This window comes from Rousettus aegyptiacus, unplaced genomic scaffold (genome assembly GCF_014176215.1).
Source record: "Rousettus aegyptiacus isolate mRouAeg1 unplaced genomic scaffold, mRouAeg1.p scaffold_m13_p_5, whole genome shotgun sequence".
Taxonomy (NCBI): domain Eukaryota; kingdom Metazoa; phylum Chordata; class Mammalia; order Chiroptera; family Pteropodidae; genus Rousettus; species Rousettus aegyptiacus.
In genome coordinates this window covers 115,549,955-115,574,225 of record NW_023416308.1, presented here as the reverse complement: position 1 = coordinate 115,574,225, position 24,271 = coordinate 115,549,955, and the positions used below count along the sequence as shown (strand labels likewise).

Here is a 24,271-nt window from a genome sequence, read left to right as displayed (position 1 = left end):
AGTCACCTCCAGGCACCCCAGACTAGTTCCATGGGGTGCCTGGGACCTGGCCCGGCCAGAGGGACTTAGCTCATGGGAGTCCCATGGAGTCGGTCTGGGTCTCAGCTGGACCAGTGTCTCCAGCATCACGGCACCTGCATGGCCCCAGATCCAGCTGGCTGGGAGTACTTACACTTCGGGAGAGGAGATACCTGTGGTCACAGTTGTGCAAGATGACAAATATGGGCACGAAATAATTTAAAAGCTCCTCCACTTGGCTATGCCCCAAGTTGGGGAAAAAAAAACTTTTCCCACCTGAAATTTGTCTCGTTTTGTTTTGCTGTCTTTGAGTCTTATTTCACTCAGGAGGGAGTGTGTGTATCTGATATGTACGTCGCATTTTGTAGCTGACAGAATAGTTTTACGGCCACCTTCTCATTCATAGCAAGCGCGGGCTCCAAGAGCGCCTGCCATTGTCCCTGTCCTAGTGATGAGAAAACCGAGGCTCAGAGGGGCTGGGTGACTTGCCCATGAACACGACGGTGAGAGGTCCTGAGCCCGACCTAGTTGGTTGGACCAAGGAGCAGGAGAGGAATAAAAACCAGAGTAGTGGCCTGGGCCTGGGCCAGCACCTGCCACCGGCGTCCGTGTTCCTGGGATGGAGACGAGGGGGCCCCGTCTCCGCACTGCGCCTGTTCTCGATTTCTCTCCATTTCTCCGCCAAACTCTCTCTCTGACCTCAGGGCTCTTGCACATGCTGCTCCCGCCACTCGGAAGACTCTTTCCTCTTACGAAACTCGCCCTCCACCTCCAGGCCTCAGCTGGTTTGCTCGTTGATTCGTCCCACGATGTTCACACATGCCACGCGCTGTGCCAGGTAGTGGGGACCCAGAGTACCTCTGTGTGGCCTAGGTCAATTAAGGACTAAAGTACAGACAGGAGGGGAAGGGGGTACTCCGGGAGGGGGAGGCCAATGGGGCGGGGCCTGTGGAGGTGGGCCAGGTGGGGGGCACAGCGGGTTCAATGGCCCAGAGGCAGGGAGCAGCATGGGTATCGGAGGAACTGAAAGGTGATCTTCGAGGCTGAGGTGTAGGGGGCAGAGTGAAATATAGCCCAGGAGGAGGGTAGGGAGACAGGCCCGCCTCCCATTTCTGCCGTGGTAAGGACTTGGAGTTTGAAATGAACTTTCAACAGAGGGACAGCTTTGACTTATATTCCTAAGCAACCTGGGCTGCTTTGTGAGGAACAGACAATCGGATGCACACAATCAGATGCACACGGGGAGTCAGCTGGGAGTTGGGGGCTCCGGAGGGGCCTAGGGCGTGACGATGGAGGCTTGGCCCCTGGCAAGGGCTAGCAGAAGGCTGGTTTCTCAGGTACTGTGAGGATAAATCTAACAGCTCAGAAGAGCGATCTTGGGATCAGATCGTGACCATAAAGCAGGTTTCGAAGGCACGGAATTGCTGTGAAGACCAGGGAGAGGTGTGGACTGAGAAAGGGGAGCGGGGAGGCGCCTGAGGGGCAGGGCCAGCAAGCTGGGTGGTCCTGAGGGACATGAAGAGGCTGGGGGTACCGAGTACACAAGGGAGGACTGCATGTGGTGTCTCTGACCTTGGCCTTCATAGAGAGGCGGGGCCACACAGCATGATCTGGGGGAGCATGGGAGGGAGGAAGTGTAGACAGTGGAGGAAGGAGACAGAGAAGCGAGGCCACAGGTCTGGGGTGTGGAATACGGGGTCAGGGTCGAGGGAGGATTTTGTTTTAAAAGACAAGGACACTAGCGGGTGTTGGAGGGCAGACAGGCCAGGCCTGTTGGAGGCGGAGCTGCAGGAGCTCATTCTCTGGAGGGCGAGCTGGGCGGCCTTGGCTGGGAGGAGGGACCTTCATGCCCAGTGACCTGAGGGAGGGAGGACAAGGTGTGCGCAGGTGTGTGGAGGGTCCTGGCTTGGCGCGGGGAGGAGGCAGTATCCATGGCTGGAGGAAGAGTGGGGGAGGCTTGGGAGAGGGGAGAAGGGGGAGGGGTACCCGCTTTTAAAGCAGCAGCTAGGATAGGCTGGAAGATGGGCCACCCGGTGTGGGAAACAAGAATTTAGAGGGAGCCTTCTGCTTGGTAGTGGTATTTTCTCTAGCAATTTGCAGCTCCCAGGGCAGACCAGAGAAATGGGATACCTCCTCCAGGAAGCTGTCCAGGCCTCCCCTCTGCGGGGTCAGGCCCCTGGACCGTACCTCGCCTCCCACCACTAGGCTTGGTGGGGGCTCAATAAACATTAGCTGACTGTCTGCGTTCACAGGGCCAGGGAGTGGCAGGTCTGGGTGGAGCCGGCCTTGCCACAGCCTGTTCCTTGCTTGGTGGGTACTGTCTGCCAGCGGCCATGTTTTGCTCTGTACCCAACTAAGGCTGTTCGCTTCTCATTTAACACACAAGGGAGCTTTCCGTAACCCCATTTGGTATATCCTTCTGAATATCAGAACCCTGCCCCTACTGCCACCCCACCCCCAACACAGAAAGAAAGGAGCACTTACATGGGAGCCTTGGCCTGTCCCTCAGACGGTACGTGGGGTCACGTGTCCAGTGGGGAGGGCAGCCCCTTGAGACGAGGAGCAGGGAAATGGACTGTGAGCATTGAGGGATGCTAATAACATGGGACCATCCACATGGGTACCATCCATGGTACGAATACCCTCGGCTTCTTTGAAAGAATGAAAATGGCACTTGTGTGTGGGGTCCGAATTTGTATTTGGTGGAAGCATTTTCGGTCTCGTCACGGTGCCCCTGGGATGAAGTCAGTCCTTAACAGGACTTGGGGCCCCTCGGTTGGCGCTGCCTCCTCTTAGCGTCATTATTCCTGGGTTTACCACCCGCCCCCTGGAGTTCACTCTCCCAGGGCCTCGAACATGCCGTCCTAGTTGACAACAAACACCCTTCCCTGCCCCGGCCGCCTTCTGCTCCTCCTCTGAGTCTCACTTAAACCCCTGGGCTGGGGACCTGGTTACCTTGTCCCTCGGCCTCCTGATCACCCTTCCTGAGTACTTCTCGGCATTGGGACTGCTTCCTTGCCCGCTCGCTTGCCCGCTCGCTTGCCCGCTCGCTCGCGTGAAGCCTGGTCAGCCTCCGTCTCCCCGCCCGGATTATGGGTTCTCCAAGGCCAGACGCACGTGTCTGCCTTGTTGGGTGTTGTACTCACAGCGCCAAACGCAGGACTAGCACGTTGTAGGTGTCTGTGGAAGGGGTGGGCCACAGCTGCCAGGAAGTGTGCTTCTGGTTTGCGCTGTGACCGAAGTGGATTTGGGGTGCTACGAGCCTTTATAATAATCCCACCATGTTATTGAGCCGGACTGTGAAACCGGCCCTTTCTGTGCGCTCGAGGAACAGAGGCTTGGATGAACCTAGTGACTTTGGTGGGGAAAAGGGCGTGTGCAGGGGACTCACCTGTCTCTTTAATGCCTGCCCCTTGCAGCCATTTTCCAGAAGGTTCCAGGAGGCAAACCTTTCCTCTGCCACCACCTCCTCTGATGCCCTCCCCGCTTTGCACACTTTCTCATGCTTTTCGAGTGCCTTGTCTGTGGCCTTTGCTGTTTGTTGCTTCCCCCTCCGGTGCTCAGTGGCGGCTGCTCCGTCCGGGGAGCGTGTGTGGGGAGGGAGTGAGGGCTGAGCTGAGCGCTTGGGCACCCAGGAGGCTTCAGGCCGGCAGGGGGAGCCTGCGAGCCGCGAACCGGGACTGTGCTCAGGAGAGCCGCCTCCGAGGGGCGCTTTGGGCTCTGCCCGGTGTCGCCCAAAGTGAAGGCCAGGACCAGGGCCAAGCCTGGACCAGGGCAACTAGCCCAGGTGGACCCGGAGACCGTGAGCAGATGGGAGGGTCTGGCTTCCCCTCAGACACCGGTGGCCTCTTCACCTCCCCGGGCTCCTTTCCTCACCTGTAAAATGGGGACAGTTCCAGCTGCTCCCTTGGTTCACGCCACTGGGAGAGGCCCCAGCGGGCATTTGTTAGTGGGGGGCCCTCAGCTGATGCTGGGGACATGTTGTGAGCAGGCAGATCTGTTTGGTTCTGTGGCTTATTGGAGAGGAAGGTTGTCCTGGTTCCCTATGTCCTGAGCCTACACCTAATGACACTGATGATGTAACTAATTGACAAAGTAATTGATTGTTGGTGTAATTGATAGGTAACATAATCAACTGATAATATAATTGATTCGCGCCACCAACCTGCCTGCCCTTAGCGTGTGTAAGCTTGAAATTATTCTGCAAGGAGCATCGTAATCCCTGTTCTATAAAGAAATTAGGGACCTAGTGCTGTGGACACAGCTGGAAAGTGGCAAAGTTAAATTTCGAACTCATGTCTGTGGTGCCTGAGAGATGTCCTTCACCTCCCTGGGCCTCAGTGTCCCCTCCTGAACAAAGAGGGCAGGGTAGGGTATTCTGGGGGCCTCGAGACTCCAACAGCCCTGGCGGTGCGGCGCCTGGCTCTGTGCCCCCTCCTCTGGAGCATGTGGGAAGGATGGACTCCTGGGGCTGGTTTGCATCCTTGGAGGAGGTGAGGGCCCCTGAGAGTCCCCATGAAGATGGGAGATTGTAGGGGACTGGGGAAGCCCCCCGGACTGCGCCCCTCCCTGCCTGCCTTGACTTCCCTTCCCACCCACCCCACCCCTCCCCTGCAGCATTTCTGAAGGGCCTGAGTGACAAACAGCGGGAGGAACATTACTTCTGCAAGGACTTCATCAAGCTGAAGAAGATCCCGACCTGGAAGGAGACCGCGAAAGGTAGGCCCGCTGGGGAGGCCTCGCTGGCCACGCGGTGGGCGGCCTCTTCAGACCCACAGCTTGAGAGAATTGTACAGATGAGGCCAAGGAGAATGGCAGCAGCATTGATTGAGTACTGACTGTATGCAGGGCACTTTGCATGTGTCACCTCATGTAATTATTAGCACAGCCTGAGGCGGGTTTGGCTTTTCTCCCCATATATGGGAGGCTGAGCCCAGACCCATGCCACATGGCTGTGGAGCTGAGATTTGTAGCTGTGGTGGCTTGCAGGGGCCATGCTAGCGAGTGCCCAGGTCCTGCAAACAGCAGGCCTGGTAACTGATAACCTGGGCAAGTCACTTAACCCACCTAGGCAAAACTTTCCTCTCCCACCATTGTAAAATGGAATGGATGGCATTAAAACCGTACCTGTGCGTAAAGTCGTAGATTCGAGACCGTGCGTGCGCTGCACATAGTAGGTGCTCAGTCAGCATGGGCTGTCATCACCAGTGTCACCAGTCCCCACGAGGCAGGCCGTCTCTGGAGGCGGAGCGGGGTGGACAGAGGCGCCTGGCCTGCGGGCACTGGTGGGTCACTCTTCAGTGGGGGCCTTTCTGTGACATCCCTCCACCCTGGCCTCTGCTTGTTTCAGGGTTGACCGTGAAGGTGGAGGATCCCAAATATAAGAAGGACAAGCAACTCAATGAGAAGATCTCCCTGTTCCGAGGTGATATAACCAAGCTGGAGGTGGACGCCATTGTCAACGCCGGTGAGTGGGGCTCCTGGCCGCCCTGAGCCAGGGACCCGGGTCGCGCTGTCGCCTTTGCTCCGGGTCAGAGGGACACCACCTGGCTCCAGCGAGGCTCGGGTGGCTGACGAGCTGGCCTGCCGGCGCCACGGAAACCTAGCGTGCCGGCCGCGAGGACTCCTCTCCCTTGAAACCCTGACCCGCTGTGTCAGGGGTGCCTTGGCTAAGCAGCTGCGCCGCTCTGAGACCCATTAGCCGGGAAGAGAGAGCCTGGAATTGCGCCGGGCTGTTCTGCCGGGAAGGCGGGCGCCCCGACCACCGCGCTCCTTCCTCTGCCTCCCGCCCGCCCTGTGCCCCTGTGCGCCGCTTCCCGTGGTGGCTCTTGCTGGCTTGGCAGTTTATTGTGATGAGTTGAAGAGCCCGCTGCTCTGTCTGCTCTTAGGAGCGGGAGGAAGGTGGCCATTCTCCTTCCAGGTGGTGGTTGTCTGGTTAGGGCCAGGAGTGGACTCTAAAGGGGCAGTGAGGTCCAGCAGGTGCACAGATAGTTCATGGGACAAGGGTGAGTGGGGCTAAAGCCAGCCCTCGCTCTCCTGCTCGCGAAGCATCATGGAAGGCGCCTCCTCTTAGAGGCAGCTTTGGGGACCTGGGCACACAGGGAAACCCACCGTGCTGGCCCCTCCCGCCGTGCAGTCTCAGGCACCCTAAGGAGTGTCTTCAGTCTCCTTCCGCTCACCCCTGGGCTTGCAGCCATCGTGTCTGACCCCAGTGCTGGCCAGGGAGTGGGGTTGCCGAGGGGCTCTGGGACATGGTGGTGTTGATACTGATCTCGCTCAGTGACGAGGCTCTCGGGACGCAGGGAGAGGTGGCCACCTGGCTGCCCCAGACCTGCTCGTCGTGGTCTGGGTTGCGTTTCTGGCAGTGGCCTCACTGTGTGTCTCCCTGCCAGCATTCGCAGAGCTGTGCAGTCACCTGCCTGTCCCTCCCCGCACCTTGCCCGTTTTGGTGCACAGGTGATCAATCGCATGAAGACAGGGGTTCCGACTTGGAGTGGAGGGAGCTTGGGTCACCTTTGGGTTTCTGGTGCTGCTTTTGCTGTGTTTCTTTGGGCCTCTAGGATGGCGGGTGGCAGTGAGTCCGTGAGTCTGTCCAGAGAGTCACAGAGCTAAGACAAGCCAAGCTGCATTGACTGATGTCAAAGCAAGGGCCTTCTTGCTTTCTGGACCCAGGAGGGGTTGGCCTGAGGTAGAAGGACTGAGCGTTGGGGTCGTGGCTGAGGGGACAGTCCCGCAGGCCCCTGGGGCTGCCCTGCCCAGTGTCCCTGGCCTCGTCAGCCACTGGCAAGGGCGTGGGAAGCACCCCGCTGCTGGCACTTTCGTTGCTGAGCTGCAAAGTGGCCAGAGGGAAAAGTGGGGCATCTTATCAGCTCCTTCCCAGCTGGGCTGGTGGTTGGCGGGCCAGGAGGGAGGGTGGGGAGACCGAGCAGGTGTCAGCAGGATGCAGATGGACCGGGTGGGGGCTCTGGAGGGCCGCGGGTGATTAATGGCCCTTCTGAGTGCCCTGTGCCTGGCCAGCCTCCGCGTGCAGCGGCTCTGGCAGCCTCTCACGCGCTCAGAGAAGCACTTCGGTGCTGGCTTCGTCCGACTACACCGGGCGGGGGGTGGCAGCATTCGCCATGTGCCTCCAAGGACTCCCTTTCTCCATGTGCCTGTCCAGGCTTCCGTTTCTTCTGCTGAATGATGTGGGTGGTAGACAGCCCGGCTGTGGGGTGTCGAGGGACATTCGGAGCCGGTGCTCATGAATCATGAGGCTCACGCAGCACTTGGCATGAACCGAGGTCCCAGCACCTGTGGCTGTTGTCAGTGCTAGAATGGATGCCATCCTTGTCACTCTGGGTGTCAACCCTGCCCCAGTGATGTAAAAGGATGCTGGGTGCTTCAGATGAGCAGCTGTCTCCTCCCTCTACCTGCCTCAGTTTACCTAATACCTTGAAGTGTATTTTCCTGGGTTCTGTTTTTTTCTAGAGAGAGTCGCACAGAACCTAGGACCTAGAACCTACCAGGGACCCCAGGGGATGGCTGAGGCTGGCCCTGGACTCTAGGGTCCCACACAGAGCCTGCACCCCCTCCAGGGCCTCTGTCCAGGAGTTCGCCTGGCCCTGGTGTCTGAGTGGCCTTGGCACTGGTCAGACCTCTAGAGTCCTTGGTGGTCTTGGCACGGGTCCTCACATAGAGGGTCCTGGGGCCTCATCCCTGGGGGGCTCCACTTTCTTGGCTCAACCCGGCCCACTGCCCACCAGGGGGCAGCAGAGATCGCGGTTCCCTGCTCCCAGTGGCACCCCGTAAATCAGCCTGTTTATTAGTGGAATAAAAGTCGAGGCATTGAGGGGCTTTTCCGGGCTGCATAAATCTGATCTGTGCCTCATGAAACCCATATGTGCTTAATTCATATGTAAAGTTTCAAGCAGGAAGAGAATACATGTCCATTAAATTCTATTTGACTTGATTATAATCATTAGCCGTGAATAATTGCTTCTCAGTGCCGACCGCTGAGCCACCACAATGGGATAAAGGAGGGAGCAATTATCTCAGGGTGGAGATTTAAAATTTTTTATTTTTGAAGCCAAGGGCAGTGTTGGGCCCCCATGGGCGCTGGTGGCCCATGGGGACCTGTGCAGGTCAGACAGGGCTGGGGGCTTGAGGTCAGCTGCAGAGCTTCTGGGTTTTGTGGGGGTGTCTCTTTTTGTTTCTGCAGCCAGATGGGGGGTACGGTGAAGGTGCCATCGCTGCCTAGGCCTCGCTCCAGCTGCAGAGACCATGGCGGGGGAGGCATCCGGGGAGTTGGGACGGGCCTATGAGAGAAAGGGGGGTTGAGACTCCTACAACCTCCTCCATCCTGAAGAGCCTTGGGCTGGGGGGATGGGTCTCCAGTCCAGCTGAGGGTACTCTTCCCACCCCTCAAGAGGACCCTGGGGATCCTTGGAGAGGGAAGGGGCCAGGTACCTTTCCTGACTGTGTGCCTCACTCCGCTCTGCCCCACGGAGGGACCCCCCCACGGCCTCCCTCTGGACTTTGGAAAATCACACTCTGCTTCCCAACTAGCCCACTGACATTGGAAGTCCAGGACTGGTTTTCACCCCACTTTGCTAATATTTGAGATGATTGGGGTGCTCACACGCATGTGCGTGTATGTGTATGCGTGTGTGTGCGTGCGGTATGGCGTATGTTATATGGTATGTAGAGGAGGGGCTGGCGGGTGGCAGGGCTTGAAGTCACAGGGCGGGACCAAACCCCTCAAGTCCCCAGGCACAGTACAGGCCTCCCTGGACCCTCCTCAGCCGTCCTGGCCAAGGCCGCTTACTCAGGCAGCACCCGGAGAGTCTCAGGCTCCCGCCATCTGTGTGGGCTACGGCTCCTGCCCGCAGGGGCACACAGCATTCATCTTAATTAAGTTAGGCTGCCTCGCTGGCAATATACGCCAGGAAGCCCCCGCAGGCCCCCATTCTGGAGCAGGAGATTCTGGGGGTCAGTGCCTGCCTCCTTGTCTTGGCCTACAACCCCAGGCCTGGTCTGAGAAGAGCCATGCCTGGCATCTCCTCCATGTCTGGGGGTCTCCACCCAGGGGACGTTTCGACTTCTGGAGTATTCGTGTCTTCTCTTTGTGATGGGGGTAGGTGGCGTGTGTGGGATGACCTTCACTGGGTCACTTCCATGCCCTTAGAGTTCCCAGCATTCCAGGCCTGTGCCTGTGGGCCCCTAGTTCCCGACAGACAGCCGAGTCCTAGGCAGGAAGTGTCCAAGCATAAAGACCCCCATTCTCGGCCAGCTCAGGGGTCAGGCTGCCAGCTTTGGCCTTCAGGCGTAATGGGACAGGGCAGGGATGAATGTGAAGCTTTGTGCAAAGATAGAAAGAACCTTTCACTTCAGAGGTGTCCCAGACCAGCAAGTCAGGGCCGTGGGTACAGAGGCTAGGAGCTGGGTCGGAATCCCAGTGGTCCTGCTGGCGGTGCTGTGGCCTCCGGACGGGTGTGCGTGAGCCTCAGTTTCCTCATCTGCAAAAAGGATCATCACCAGCTCCACCCATGGTGGTGTGAGGATGACATGAGTTTATTCGGGTCCATCCAGCACTGGGCGCACGGCCTGGCACAGAGGGAGCCCCTAGGAAATTATTATTGGGAAGTCAGGAGCAAGAGCAACTAAGTTGACTATAATGTGACAAAGCACTGGGAACAAGATCTGAACAAAGTGCCATGAGACACCACAGGGACCAATTAATTCTGCAGGGAGGTGGCGAGAGGCGAGGGGGGTCATCGAGGCCTTCGAGGGGCCTGGGCGTGTGGGCCAGGCCATGCAGACTGGGTGGGAAGCCATGTTTCACAGCGACAAGCTGGCCTCACTGGGAGTTTTTTAAGCTGCTTATTTATTTAAAATAAGGCATGAAGTGGCGCTCTGTTTCCTTAAGTCTTGGGGCTTTGATTTGCGGTCTGCCAGCCACATATCGTCCCCCTCCTCCAGCCTCGCCAGCCAGACTCTTGCTTCATCCCTCAGCTGCCCGGAGGGCCCAGAGGAGCCGGCCCCCTTGCTGCCTGCCCCCGGGCCACCACTCGGAGTCAGTGATTTAGAGACCGCCTTGATGGACTAGCAAGCAGGGGGCCGAGGGACACCGACTGCCTTGTGGGAAGTGATCTGACGCTAAACTGTCGCCGTAAATCGCTTTATCTGTCACTTTGGATTTAGCCGTCTTTGCTGAGGCTTGCCGCCACGGCCAACAGCGGTCCTCTCTGCAGCGGGCAGGGAGGGCGGGTGCGGAGGGGGACCTGTGAGCAGCGGCGGATCTTGCTGGGCCCTGTTCCCTGGGGAGCACGGGGTGAGGGCCAGCCCCTCCTTTGGTGCCGACCCCTTGGTGCCAGCCCAAGGCATCCGTGGGGCACACAGGACTTTGATCCCCATTCCCAGTGATTGGACCAAGGCTCAGAGAAAGAGAGAGCATGTCCCAGCTTGGCGGGTGACCAAGTCAGAATTTGAACTCGCGTGTGGCCTTTCCTCCGGTTCCGCAGATGCATGTGGCAGGCCTGTTGTGTTCCAGGTATTGGGGGAGGTTCTGAGTGGGGGACGAGACATGCCAGTGGAAAGGGACAGCACAGTGCACCGGGGGATGGGAGTCCTGCCCGCGGGGCTGGGAGGCGGCACGAGTGAGGGGGGAGCTGAGTCAGGAGGTGGACGAGGGCTTTCCAGGGGCCGGGAGGGAGAGCCGGCAGGGCTGGGGGCGGGTGGGGCTCAGAAGCTCTGAGGCACTTGGGATGCGCTGCGGCCGGTGCCGCTGCTGGTCCAGGCTGTATTCACACCCCATGCCACCTCCCCTGGCCTCTTGCTGTTATATCAGCTCCCCGATGTCACTGGGGAAACGGGCTCAGAGGTGTGAAGCAACTTGCTTAAGGACGCACAGCTAAAGGACAGTGGCCTTAAGGGGAGGGGAGCTTCTCCAGACTCCAGAGACTCCAGGAAATCCGTTTTTTTTTTCTTGGTTGAAAAATTCGGGTACCTAGAGTGAGTGTGTTGTCACCTGTCCTCACGTCAGGGAATGCACAGCGGTTCGGGTGCTCAGCACAGCGGGCAGTCGGTGCAGAAAGGACGAGACTGATGTCTGAGTCCAGGACTGTAGAGCCCACAAGGCCTTGTGGTGAGCTCTGGCCCCATAGCCCAGTTGGTTGTCCTGTGTCCCAGCCCCTGTCCCCAGCTTGCCCCACAGTCCCTGCCTCTGGGCTGGGGACAGCTAGGTCCTGAGGGTTCTCCCTGGGCCAGGGGCTGCCCCCTAGACTGCACACGTCACCTCATTTTCCCCACTTTTCAACAAAGGAGACTGAGACACACATTGGAGCCACAGCCCTGATAAAAGGCAGGGCCAGGAATCAAGCCCTCCCCTTTGGGACTTGGGGTTTAAGGGACACACGATCGGGTTTGCTTTTTCAGAAGCTCCTTCTGGGCCTTGGCAGGGCGTGCAGGGCACAGTAGGTCGGGGGCGCTGACTGGGAGGCTGGGGTCCAGGTGGCCTTCTCCCCACATTAGAAAGCCCAGAACCCCCGAGAAAGTGCCAAGGCCTCATTTCCATCACTGCGAGAGGAGGGCGGCTCACTGCCTCAAGGTCGGGAAGCGGTTACGTAAATTCATAAATGATGGATTCCTCCTGAATTCTTGAGATTCCCTGGGGGGCTCGCAGGGCCTGGGCCAGAGAGCCGAGCTTTGGCTGGTGGGCAGGACTCAGGCCCTGGAAGGCCCCTCTGTCCTGCGGTCTTCTGCTAAGTCTCCCGTTTATTAGACCCTCCCCATCTTCCCATGGGGACTTGAGGGAGAACCATAGACCCTGGACTGCTGACTCTGGGTCTCAGTAAACGTTTGTTGAGTGAAGGAGTGACCGGATGCTTTTGAGAGTTCGTCAGACAGTGGGCAGGACTGGGGGAGCCAGTGACGCCTCCGCCTGCCCCCGCCCAGACCCCGCCCCATGCCTCTTGGTGGTCCCAGGAGTCAGGCCCGGAAGGGCTAATGCCTTTTCCAGATGAAGTCACAGCGGGCTGCTCGCGAGGTTCCCGGCCCTGTGTGAGGCTCCGGGGACACGAGGCCCAGTGACCCAGTGTGCGCTGGAGGCGTTTGCAGTCAGAGGAAGGCGGGAGGCATCTAAAGAGCGCCGGTGACCTGCTCGGGGTCACGCAGCGGGAAGGCGGCAGGGCAGGCCTCCCTGACGCCCTGACTCCCTGCACGGGGCCACTTCTCAGCCATTGTCTCCCTGTCACGACGTATCATGGGCAGGAAATACCCGTTAGGGCTCTGCCGCCCACTGTCTCCTGCCGAGGGCCCTGAGCCCACTGTCCAGGTCCTCCCATCCTCCGGGCTGTTTGGCCTCAGCACCCGCACCTGGTGCCCGTTGGTGTCCCTGAAGCGCTCTCTACGCCGAGCACTGAGCTGAGGAAGCCAGAGCTTGTGGGAATGTGTGTGTTTTGAAATTAATGGGGACCATTAAATTGGCCGAGCATGCAAAGGGCTGGGGCTGCGGCCTTGGCTTGCTCTCCGGGCCCAGCCTGCCAGCACTTGGCAGAGGGCTGTCCAGCCGGCTTCGGGCCTCCCCAGGAGGCTCTGGCTTGCCTGCCCATTTCACAGAAGGGCACCCTGTGTCCCTAGGAGGTGAAGGGGTCTGGCACAGCATAGGGAAGCCACCGAGAGACACTCGCCTCCCTGAGGAATTGGGGTTCCCTTCTCTCCAGCAGACAGCACTGTTTGTAGCAATGTTGAATTGAATCTGCTCTTTCTAGACCCCTAGGGTGGGCTCACAGACATGCTAGACCCCGACCCTGGGGCCTCCTGGGTGAGGCCTGGCCTGAGCCCAGCGAGGGTTGGCCTCTAGGACGTCACATGGCCTAAAAGGAAGTCGAAAGACCCAGCCCTGGTTCCTCGCATTCCACTTCCTAGACAGGGCCACCTCCTGTGGAGTCTCCATCACAGGACGCTGTGTCTGGGAGTTAGAGTCCTGGGTCCGCGTTTCGGCTCCACTGTGTATCAGTTGTGTGACCTTGGGCAAGTCGCTTAACCTCTCTCAGCTTCAGTTTTCCTGTCTGTAAAACAGGGGTAAGAGCGCATTCGGACCCGGGCCCTTCGGCAGCTGTGAGGGGGCTGCTCAGTGCGCCGTCTGGGACGATGAACCCTTGAGAAATGGCATCTCTCAGCTCTGTGCCCGTTGCTGCTGCTGCCTCTCTGGGGCGGCAACCCTCGGGGCAGGGCCCGCTATGCCCCGGCGCTCAGCCGGCCTGGGGACAGGGGACAGCCCCTCCATCCGCTGGGCAGGCTGAGGGCACTTCCTTCCTGTGGTGAACAGAGAGGTCTGGGCCCAGAGGGGGTGAGGGAGGAGCCCCCTCCTGACACCCAGTCTTTCAGATTTGGGGTTTCCTAACTGTGAGGGTGCAGAGCAGGTGGCCTAAGCCCCTTCCTCCCCGCTGTAGCAGGGCCGGCCATGTCTGCTCTGCCTTCTTCCGGGAAGGGTGTGTGTGTCACACGGGAACAGCCCGCGCAGGGTCGGGAGGTGGTGGGGCAGGATGGGGGGTGCTCCCCTTCTCCAAGAGGCTCGTGATGGACGTATTCCCTGTCAGGTCGCCATGGCGGAGCCCAAGCAGCAGAGCCGAAGCATCCTGCGGGCCCCCCTGCAGCCTCCAGCCCGCCCTTCCACTCCCCTCCTTCCGGTCTTCCTGCGTTTTAGAAGCTCACCTTTTGGGCTCATTTATAGTTTGTAAATGATGCGTTCTGATGCTTCCTAAGCCCCTGCTGGCAGCTGTGTTTCATGTGACTTCAATGGCACCATCACAGGCCCCCTTTCCCTGCAGTCTCCATTTCTTGCTTATTGAACACCTGCTCCGTAGCGCATGTGGCCTCCGAGGACCTCTGGGTAGAAGCAGGCTGCCCAGCGGGCACAGCTGTGTGTGGGACTCCTGCTCCCCACACCCTGGGCAGGGGAAGGGTCGCAGCTATTTATGTCTGCGTCGGGCATGTCAGGAGGTGGAAGCCAGCGAGGACTCAGGGACCAGGGACTTGGTGGCTGCAGGCCCGGGGGAGGACAGGTACAGGAATACAGAGCCAGGCTGGCCGTGGGTGTGGGAGGCAGCGAGCTCTGACGGGCTGAGGGCGGCGGCGGGTGGTGGACGCGGCCGGCCCTCCTCCACCGGGACACCCAGCCGCACCGCTGCTTTGGTTCATTAAAATCTCATCATTTGCACCCCCAATGGCAACAAGTGGTCCTTGTACAGCGGCGCCCAACCTTCCCTCTCTCACGGCTCCCTCCCCCTCTCGGACATTGTAAGTGCCATAAAAATAGGAGCTTCGCTGGCCGTAGCATGTGGGAGGAGAGGGGCCTGGCTGCCAGCCGTTCCCTGCCAGCAGGGCCCGCGTCTGTTTTATTATTGCCGCCTGGCTGTATTTCACGATGGTTTAAACATCATCAAACGCCACATCTCTTTTGAAAAGCAAGAGCTACCTTGCTGAGGATGTTGAGGAGAAACAGGAACATTAAAATCTACGAAGCAAATGGCCCAGAATTGACATTTGCGACGGGAGCTTTGCAGCTTTGACTGTCAAAGGAGCTAAATCCCGTCTGGCAGCCGGCAGGGAACTTTCCCGGGTCATCGCCGAAGCCCTGAGGTTTGGCAGGGAGGGGACCAGGGCATCATAGGCAGGGCCAGAGAGTGATGGAATTCTGGGGGTCACCTGACTACCTCTGAGTGCCTCCTCGGCCTCAACCTTGACTCAGCCTCATCTCTCTCCTAACAAGTGTGGTGGGCGCCCCCCGTGGCGTGCAGAGTGGGATCACAGGGCCTAGGTCTTGGGGGCGGGAGTGGGGATATGTCAGAGGATGCACTGGACAGGGCTGCGGCGGCCACTTCCGAGCTCTTGTGACCCTGACCAGGGTACACCTCTCCTCTGAGGCTTGGTTTCCTCAGCCGTAAAACCTGGAAGCGTGACGTCCCTTCCAAAGATATTTGAGAGGATCAAGAGGCTGCATGCAAATGTGACAAGTCATTGGAACTCAGTAAATGGTACTGTTATCACTGAGGAAGTGGGCGTGTGAGTTGGAATTGGCTTTTTAAAAATGTTTAATTCACCTATTTCTACCGAAAAACAGGTATAATAAAATCAGAGAACCATTAAGACAGAAATAAAAAGAAACAAGGGACAAGGGAGGGTGCCGACCTGGGCATCCAATAAGGACGGGCCCCGTGCTCTTAGCTACACCTGGAGCCCTTTGGCCTGGGTGCCCTTTGGCCTGGGTGCCCTTGGCCTGGGTGCCCTTGGCCCATGCTTCCCAACCTGCCGGCTTCGTGCTGGGTTCCTGGTCGTGGCCCTGCTCTGCTCAGCTCTACCACCTGCCACTTGACGCTGGTGTCTGGTCCACGAGAGAGGCAGTGTGGCCGCCCTTATCTTTTATGCTCTTGGTGGCTGCATGGGGCAGCTCGGCTCCTGGCACCCACCCTGGTCCTGACTAGATTAAAACTAGGCTGAGCAAGTCTATTGCAACTGAATAGGAAATGTGGCTTTGGGCTTCCTGGCAGCTATAGCAAAATGAGAAACAAGATTTAGGTTTTATAATTCCAAACTTGGAAAGCAATTTAAACTTCAGTTTAATCCTCTCTCTTTCCACTCTCTCCCTTTTGTCTCCCTTCGCTCCCTCTAGTACCCTTACCAACTGCTCTTTGTTTCCCCCACAGATGCGTCTTACCTTGTTCCAGAGCCCTCCCCAGTCTCCCTAAGTGCGCCTTGCCTCACACGGCTTTGCTTCTGACTTGGGAGGCGCTCTCTGCCCTCTCGTTTGTTGCCGTGCATTCCCATGGCTGCCGGCCTGGCCTCCGGGCCGCTAGCCTGGCCCAGGCCCACTGAGTCTGCGGCTGCAGTTCCTCTCAGATGAGCCAGTGACTAATAAGGGTGGCCCCCGGGGGGGCTGGCAAAATCTTTCCCTCCTTAATATGGCAGTTTAAAAATGTGTCACCATCGATTTGAAGAAAAGACTTGTTCCTGCTGAGAAAAGCGGCCTGGAGATTCGTCTCGCCTTAGGAATCACACAGGCAGCTGCATAAATTCCAGAGCCACCAAGCGCTCTCCATGCAAATGCTGGCTCGCAGCCCCACAGCCAGCCTGGGAGCCCCTCGGATTCCACCCCCATGCTTCCGGAGGCTGGCACCCCACTTACCTACCCCTCCTGTTCTCACAGAGACTCTGCGGGGCCCTTTGCTGGGGGGTCCCTGTTAGACGATCCTCCTTCTCTCTACCAGTTTGCGGTTAAGCTGGAGGCTGAGCCCATAGCTAATTCCATGTCCTGACGTGCTTTAATCCTGGCGGAGGACGAGGATGGCTGGCTTCTGCGAGGAGCCCCTGTGAGCCATCGGGGCGTCTGCGCAGGCCAGCGGCCCTCCCTCGCCCTTGGCTGTGGATCCATTGGCTGTACAGTGGGTCTTCCCCAAAGGCAGGGTTTTTACTGTATTGATGCCCTGTCTCCTACCTTATTTCGTCCTTACCTGGAAAGGGATCATTCGGTCCACCCCTGGCCTCCAGACAGGCCCTCTTCCCTCTGGGTGGTGGGGCCTGCCCCTCTGTACACTGCCCTCCTACCTGGCCCAGCCTCCTGCCCCACAGCAGCAGATGCTGGTCCCGCTCTGGGCCAGCAGCTCTGTGAGCCCAGCATGATCATCGTAAAAATGGCCTAGGACAGGGCTCTCAGTATCCCCTCTCCTCAGGTTGGGAGGCTGTGGTACAGGGCTCTCGTGTGACCTGCCTCCAGCCGAGTCAGGAAGCTCGAACCACATCTTTTCACTGTGTATCCTGGGTACTTTCCACTCGGTCACGTCACCTTTGACCGAACGAGTGAGTGAATGAGTGGGGGCAGTGGGCACGCAGTGACCACTTGTAGGGCTAGGCGTCCTTCTGGCTAGCAGGCGTGGAGTCAGCCCAGGATGGGGGAGAGGAGTCTGGAGAGCTTGGGGGACAGCTGAGCATTCCAGGTCCCCATAGGGTCCTCATCCCCTTCTGTCATCCAGAGGTCACAGTGGCTGCCTTTATGAGGGTGTCGCTTGCCGTCCCAGGGGGCTCTCGCAAGCCCAGTGCAGAGCAGGACGGGGGCTAGGCTGCCCAGGACGCCACAAGGCCACCCTCAGCAAGGACAGCCTCTCCTGCTCTGGCTGCAGTGGGGTGACCCTGGTTGGCACCAGGACAGGGGCCTACAATCTACAATTTGGCTCAGTGGGGGATGGGGAAGAGGGTGGCACGAGATGCCAGTGATCCCCCCCTCCCCGGTTCTTGGGGGGCGGGTACGGCCGCAAGCCGGGGAGTCAGGGAAGAGGTAAACAGGCAGTTTGCGGTCTCTGCAGCTGCTGCGGGCCCCTCCGAACATGTGCTGGGCGGCCATTCACCACCTGGTGCAGGGAAGTCTGCGGCTGGCCACGAGCCGCACCACCCCCAGCCTCAGAAAGGGCCCCGTGAGGGCTGCTGGCAGCCCTCACTCCAGGAAAGAGGAGCTTTGTTTTTCCTGACTCCCTAAATGTTATTACCTTTATAGGCTTTGGAAATCAGTTTTGTGGCTTGAGTTACTTGTCCTCTGAAATGTGGAAATCATGCAACGGAAAATAAACTGCAGGGTTACTCTTGACTCTGAAAGGTCAGGTGGCAGGGGATGAGGGGCAGGGCTCAGCTGTGTCCTCTCAGGCCTGGGTCACTCTTTTGGGACCATCGTGGCTGGAAGCAGGGGTTTGGAGGGGGCCCTGGACTTCCGGCGGGACAGTCAGCCTGAGGCTTTGGGACCTGCCCCCTTTGTCAGATGGTCCCCACTAAACTGGCCTGGGATGGTGAGAGTCACCCCTTCCTCCTAGATGCCCAGCTACACCAGCTGGCTCTCCTCAGGTGCTATCCAGGGCACCCTGCCAGCCACGGGCAGTGTAGACATCTCAGTGTAAGAAAAAAATAAGCAAGCCCTTTGGGTTTGGCAGCTGGGATGCAGGCCTGGCAGGGGCTCCCACCTGCAGAAGGTGCTTTATCTTCTGGCGGAGTTGGCTGGTTGGGAGCTGGGCGGGGAGTCCCCAGAAACCCATGCAAATCCTCCCTTCCCCAGGACAGAGGACCCTGGAGGGAGGCCTGGGGCGTCTGCCCCAGGAGAAGGCTGCTCCTCTACTCTCTTAATATGCGAAGAGCTCCCACAAATCAATAAGAAAAATGGGCAAAAGATGTGGACAGGCAATTCTCGGAAGGAGAAAAACAAATGGCCAGTAAACAAGTGAAAAGATGCAGAACTTCGCGAGTAATCAAGAAAAGGCTAATTGAAATAAGGGACATCATTCTTCTCGTGGGCGCTGGCGAGCGAGGCTGGAAGCGGCGCCGGGCGCAGGTGCAGGCCCCGTCCTGGCCCACCCTGTGGCTGGCACCAGTCCATCGCATAGTAGGTGCTTGGAAATACTTTCTTTGTGCCCGAAAACACACAGCACACCTCTCTGCTCACAGTAAGTCTCCCCGGGGCCGCCACCGTCGCCTTCATGTCCCTAGTTTGCCCTGGCCGTGCCCGCTGACCTGAGGGTCCCCATGCGTCCGTCCTTGGCTGTGGCCATGGTCTTTCTGGGCCTGGCCCCTGGTGGGGTGGATGCCGCCTCCTGCCCCTCCGCGATGCCCTGGGCTTCAGCGTTCTCTGTAAGCTCACGGCTGTGCCAGGGCCATGCTGCACAATGCGGTGTTGGGGCCACAGTGGAGATGCGACCCCTAGAGCTGAGCAGCCCTGGATGTTATCCCGGCTTCTGACACCCCTGGGATCCCCGATTTGGGGAACAGTGACCTTGGCTCTCTGGGCGTCCTGGCTGGCACACCTACATCATCCCGCCCCCCAAACACCTGCCTTTTCTGGCTTCCTCTCCTGCCCTCTCCTTTCCAGCCCTGGTTTTGGGTCTTATAACTACATGTTCTCTGTCACCTCCCGGCCTTTGCACGGGCTCTTCCCCCGCCGGGAGCACCCTTTCCTCCCATTTTCACTTGGCCGACTCTGGTCATGCCCCAGGGTCCCAGCTTAGATGTCATCTCCTTCGGGAGCCTCCCCGCACAACCCGACCTGGGTTAGGCGTCCCTCCCATGGGCTTCAGAGCATAGTCGTTCATTCAGCTTTGTGTTCACTCATTCAGCAGGTGCTGGCTGCTGGGGCTGCAAGGGGGGAGGGGCCAGGGAGGTGTGGCCCAGGCAGCCAGGTCACCCTAGGGAGCTACACAGTCACCTGGAATGACCTGGCCCTGGGGCAGACCTGTCCGGTGGTGCCCTGGGCAGGCTCAGCTTGCTGCACCGTGAGCAGGGACGCCAGAGGGAGGCTGGGGGCCCCGGACGCGCCCCAGGGGCACCCTTATTTGCAGAGCCCAGTGTGGCCAGACCACAGCAGAGCCACCGTTGGCGTGGAGTCGTGGGGGAGAGCACAAGCCGCACTTCAAAGGGCTGCAGTGCTAGGGAATCTGGGTCCCTGAGTCCTTGAATCGTCCTCCTGCCTGCCCACCCCCTTCGTGCCTCCCTGGGCGAAGCTAGCCAGTGGGAGAGCCTGGGCCTGAGGGAGACGCCAGCCTGGAGCGCAGCTCTCAGGGTCCCGGGCGGCCCCCCTCCCGCTCCCTCCTTCCCGTCCTCCCGCTGCTGGGGCCCGGCCCCCTCCAGCCTCCTCCCTTTTTTCCCCAGACAGGTGGGTGCAGCCCCCCCCTTCCTTCCTTCAGAGAGTGTGACGTGATGAAGACCCAGTCCCTGTCACCGAAAGGCACTGACTGCACAGTGGGGGCAACAGGGTTACAGCATAGGGCGTAAGTGCATTGGCGGGTGGGTCAGGGAAGGCTTCCGGGAGGAGGCCTACCTGGGAGGCCTACTTCCCTCCATTTCCTGGTGGGGGCTCACCGATGCCTTTCCCTCCAGGCTCACAGACGCCCAGTCAAGCTTCCTCATGAGGCCTAATGGGCCAGGACTCGGAGCTGTGGGACCAGCCTGGACAGGCCTGGTTGCAATATGAACCCATGTCACTGTGGCCTTGGGCAAGCTTCTTAGACCAGACCTCAGTTTGTTTGCATGAAAATGGGGATAAGGGAGGACGGAGCATGGTGACAGGTCTGGCACCCGGTGGAGCCGTACCGCCTTGCCTGTCGCAGATGGGCGCCCCTTAGGAAAGCTCCCCGACCGGAGGTTCCGATCTGGGCAGCCGCGGGAGGAAGCACAGTCATTAGGAGACTCGGGCTCGCCGCCCGCCACGCCAGCTTCCCGGGGCCCCAGGCTCGCCCAGAGCACGTCTCCCGCGTTCTCCTGGTGACAGGTTCCATCTGCCGGCCCTTGGGGAGACGCCAAGTGGGGAGGGACTGTGCGGGCCCGCCTTCCTGGTGACGCCCCCTCGGCCCTTTGCCCCTATTTTGAATGGGCTCTGTCCCCTTTCTCCGCCCACCATGGCTAATCCATTCGCCAGGCCCCAATCCAAGGGAAAGCTAATTAAAGAACTTCTGCTTTTGGCTTAGCCTGGACTCTGAAGATTCCCCTTGGCCTTCCTGGAGTCTCCGAAAACAGGTGGAGAAAGGGGGCATCAGGGAGGGCTTCAGATTAACCCCCCCGGAGCCTCGCAATGGCTGTGACACCCCCCACCCCCTCCCCCAGCGCTAGCAGGCAGCTCTGCAGCTCTGGGGCCAGCACGCTGGGAAGGGCCCTTTATGACCCTGCGGACCCAGATCACATGGCTCCCTGTCCCTAGCTTTCCGTGAATGGGAGGCTGTGTGTTCCCTGAGTTTTGGGGGCCTGGGCCCCTCACCACACATTCTCCAGAGCAGCGAGAGGCATGGGGTACCAGCGTCCAGAGGCTCTGCACCTTTTCATCTTTGTCGTGGTGGGGTACCTGCTTTCAGGGCTGCTACAGTGACAGGAACAGCGGGCGGGCTCCCTCCCTCCCTGCCCCTCCCCCCGGCCAGCCACCCCCCCCCCCCAGCCTCTTTCCTTTCACAAGCTGGTTTACCTCTCAGAGATTTTAATCAACCAACACAAATAGTTTTTCAACGCTTACCAGCAGAACATGAGCTCCACAGGGCAGGGGTCTTCGGGGTCCACACTCACTGCTATGTCCCCCATCTGAACAGGGCCTGGCACACAGTAGGTGCGCAGTAAAGACTCATTGAATTTCTGGTTGGCGGTCAGGTCCTGAGACAGAGGTGGTCTGCTTTCACAGAGCTTATATTATTTCTGCCTTCAGAAAACACCCACAGGGTCTTGTGGGGATCACCGGGCCCTGAAATGTCGGGTGGAGGTCTTAGAGCCTGCCCTCCCCTCCACTCTGGGCTTTGGCCAAGCCTGGTGTAACCGTGGGGAGAGTCGGGGCCTTTCACTGCCGCTCGGCCCCCATCCTTTCCCCCCCAGACCGCTGCTCCCTGTATCCCTCTGCCGAGCTGTGGGGGGTGGGGGAGGTAGGGAGCATTTAGACCCATTGTGCCCTGTACAGCAACCTCTTGAGGGCAACTCGCCTGTGTCACAGAAATAAAAATGATAGAAACCTACCACTGAATCCTGGGTGGCAGTAAATTACTTAACACCTGAAACAGGTTGAAATGTGGCCACGGTGGCTTTTAATAAGCCCATCTCCGATGCCGCCGCTTCCGTGAGAAGCCAGCCGGGTCTCTTCTCCAGGCATAATTTCATCGCGTCCCAGGCTTGGCAGCAGTGCAAATAAGATTTCACTTTCCCTGTAAATCTGCGAGGGGGGAGCGCCAGGATTTCATTCGTGCTGTCAGTTAGCGGCTCGAGAGAGCCTATTTACTTAGCCTCTGACGGAGAGGGTCCTTCAGGGGCGCCTGACGTGGGGGGGCCGTGGGGGTGGGGAAGCAAGTGCCGACGAGAGGACCGGGGTGTGGAGGAGGGAAGGGGGGCAGCCGTGGAGCTGGGAGCATACTTGGTTTTGGAGGCCTGAAAGTGGATGAGCAAAACCTGCCCAGACCTACCAAGGCGGCATTTAGGGCAGGCCGGCTGGATGACCCAAGGTCCCCTGGGACCTCCTAGGCCAGATGCTAAGAACAGGCCACAGAACTAGGGTGTGGGTGTGTGGTTTGGGTTCCAAGATTGGGTCGCCTCCTCTCTGAAATGCTTGGTGAAGCCAGAGACCCCCCGGGAAATGAGGCCAGGAAAAAGGAAGCTTCTGGAACCTGGTGGTAGCCAAGTGAGAATAGGGGGCAGTGGCCACCCACTCTTTTTCCCACTTGAACTAGAACTCCGCGTCCTGAGTCTGACCAGACAGGCAGAGTTGGATACAAGAAGCAGGGGCCCTGGGCTTTGGCATGCCTCTTGGCCACAGGGCAGGCATTCAGGGTCTTACCCTATACCTGACTGTAACCTCAGTGACGTGCCAGTCCTGAGATTTCTTTGGGAAGGAAAAGGCCAGTAGCCGCTTGGCTGGAGCGCGGCCCGGTAGGTGCTGCAGCTGGTGTGTGTGGGGGTGGGGGCCAGTTTCCCAGGTTTGCGGGGAGACCACCCATCTCCTGGGGTTCTTCTCAAGACATGCTAGGGAGACGGGGCCAGTTCAGGGTCAGTTGGTCCCTTCCCTCCTACGAAACTCACGTGCCCCGGAGGGACCGGCCAGCTCTGCTTGTTCTCCTTCGAGGACCAGAGTGGCAGCTGCACCGCTCAGACCACCTGCCCCTCTCCAGAAGGGCTCGGTTATGTTTGAAGGGCCGTCTCTCCAGCGACCTGAAATACAGATCCTAGAAATGTCCCTGGGGTCGTCGCGAGGTCCTCCTGCGGGGCCCAACCCTGTCTGGGCTTCCAACTCCTTTGGGGCACTTTTTAAAACCTAAGATGCCACCACGCCGTCAGCCTGTCATCCTCTCTGGCAGGTTTTGGAGAGCAGGCCACAGACCCCTGGGTGTGGTTGGGATGGTGTGGGGAACAGGCCCACCCTCCAGGACACCTCTTTCTGTGCTAGACCTGGGAATGCTTTGCTGTCCTTTCTCAAGGGTTCTTCTGGGACAGGTGGGCCTCCTTCCAAGAAATGCTGGCCTGCTCAGCACCTGCCTCAGTGCCTGGGCACCGGGGATGCCGGATGAACCCTGGGGTGTGCGGGGTGCGGGCAAGCGGAGGGAAACCCAGCCTTGCACACCCTTGCAGAGGCCTCGCATGCGTCAGCAGGCTCAGTGCTGTCGTGTGGGTGAGGCAAGAGCAGTGAGCCCTCATCACGCACACATCTACAGAGGTGGAGGCCGAGGCACAGGGAGCGCGTGCTGGAGCCCGCGGGTCTAACCCAGTTCCTAGGGACTCCCCGGCTCTTCCTGAGGAGCCCTCCAGGACAGCAATGGCGTTAATCCAGTGGCTCCCAAATGCACATGACCGCAAACCCTTCCTGGCAGAACCTCTGTTAGCTCTGGGGGCTGAGGAGCACAGTCTGGGGACACAGTCCTCCTGCCCTGGCCTGAAGAGAGCCTCAGGGTGCCCTGGTCTGCGTACTGTTGCCAGTGTGTGGAGGGTGAGGTGAGCTGGGGGCAGACCCTTCTATGCCTCTTCCCTGCCCACTAGGCCCCCTGCCCTCGGGAGAGGGTGAGGGGAGAAGTAAGAGGGTCTCGGTTACCGGGACCCTCGGGTTGCTGAGGGCAGCCACTCCTGGGAGGTCCTTCTTGGACACAGCATTAGTCAGTCCACCTATGGGTTGATTGACTTAACGGCACGTATTGACTCCGTCCTTCAGTTCGTGTTTTATGGGTGCCTCCTCCCTGCCAAGCCAGTGCTCTCTGGGCACCCGAAGGGGCGGAAGGTGAGGCCGCCAGCCTGGGGCCCCCGCGCTGGAACTAGTCACCTGCACAGGTGAGGAACCAGCAGAGGTGTGGGGCCAGGGCGGGGTGAGAGGGGCACCCTCTCCAGGGGTGAGGCCTGAGTTGAACCTTCAAGGGCCTTCGAGGGCACTGAGCCGAGAGATCAGGTGGCAGAGAGAGCTGCCTGTGGTGTGGGCGGAGGCTGGCCCAGTGGGCGGGTCCTGCGCTTACAGGGAGGCGAGGCCTTGCAGAGGGAGGCACAGTTAGGCTTGCCTTTCTGCCCCCGCTCAGGGTTTCCTTGCTCTCTGAGTCCTCATCCCCAGAGCACCTGCCCACCCCCAACCAGTGCCGTGCCTGCATCTCCCCCTCCAGCCCCACCACGTAGTAGGCCCTCAGTAATCATTTACTGACTGCCTGGATGACTGTGTTCTAGGAAGATCACTTGACAGCCCCAGCGATGGGTCCCAGGTGAGGAGTGGGGAGGTCACCTGTGCGCTGCTCTTCGGAATGGGCCCTCTGGG

The 24,271-nt window shown here is 59.3% G+C and overlaps 1 protein-coding gene across 3 annotated transcripts in view; it reads left to right on the top strand.

Moving 5' to 3' along the window:
* Positions 1 to 24,271, top strand: part of MACROD1 (mono-ADP ribosylhydrolase 1) — a 138,052-nt gene that overhangs the window by 6,021 nt on the left and 107,760 nt on the right. For all 3 annotated transcript variants that reach the window (XM_016118519.2, XM_016118517.2, XM_016118520.2), the window contains exons 2-3: positions 4,636 to 4,737; positions 5,369 to 5,485. In XM_016118519.2, coding sequence (XP_015974005.1) covers positions 4,636 to 4,737; positions 5,369 to 5,485 — 219 coding nt within the window. The remainder of the gene's footprint in view (positions 1 to 4,635; positions 4,738 to 5,368; positions 5,486 to 24,271) is intronic.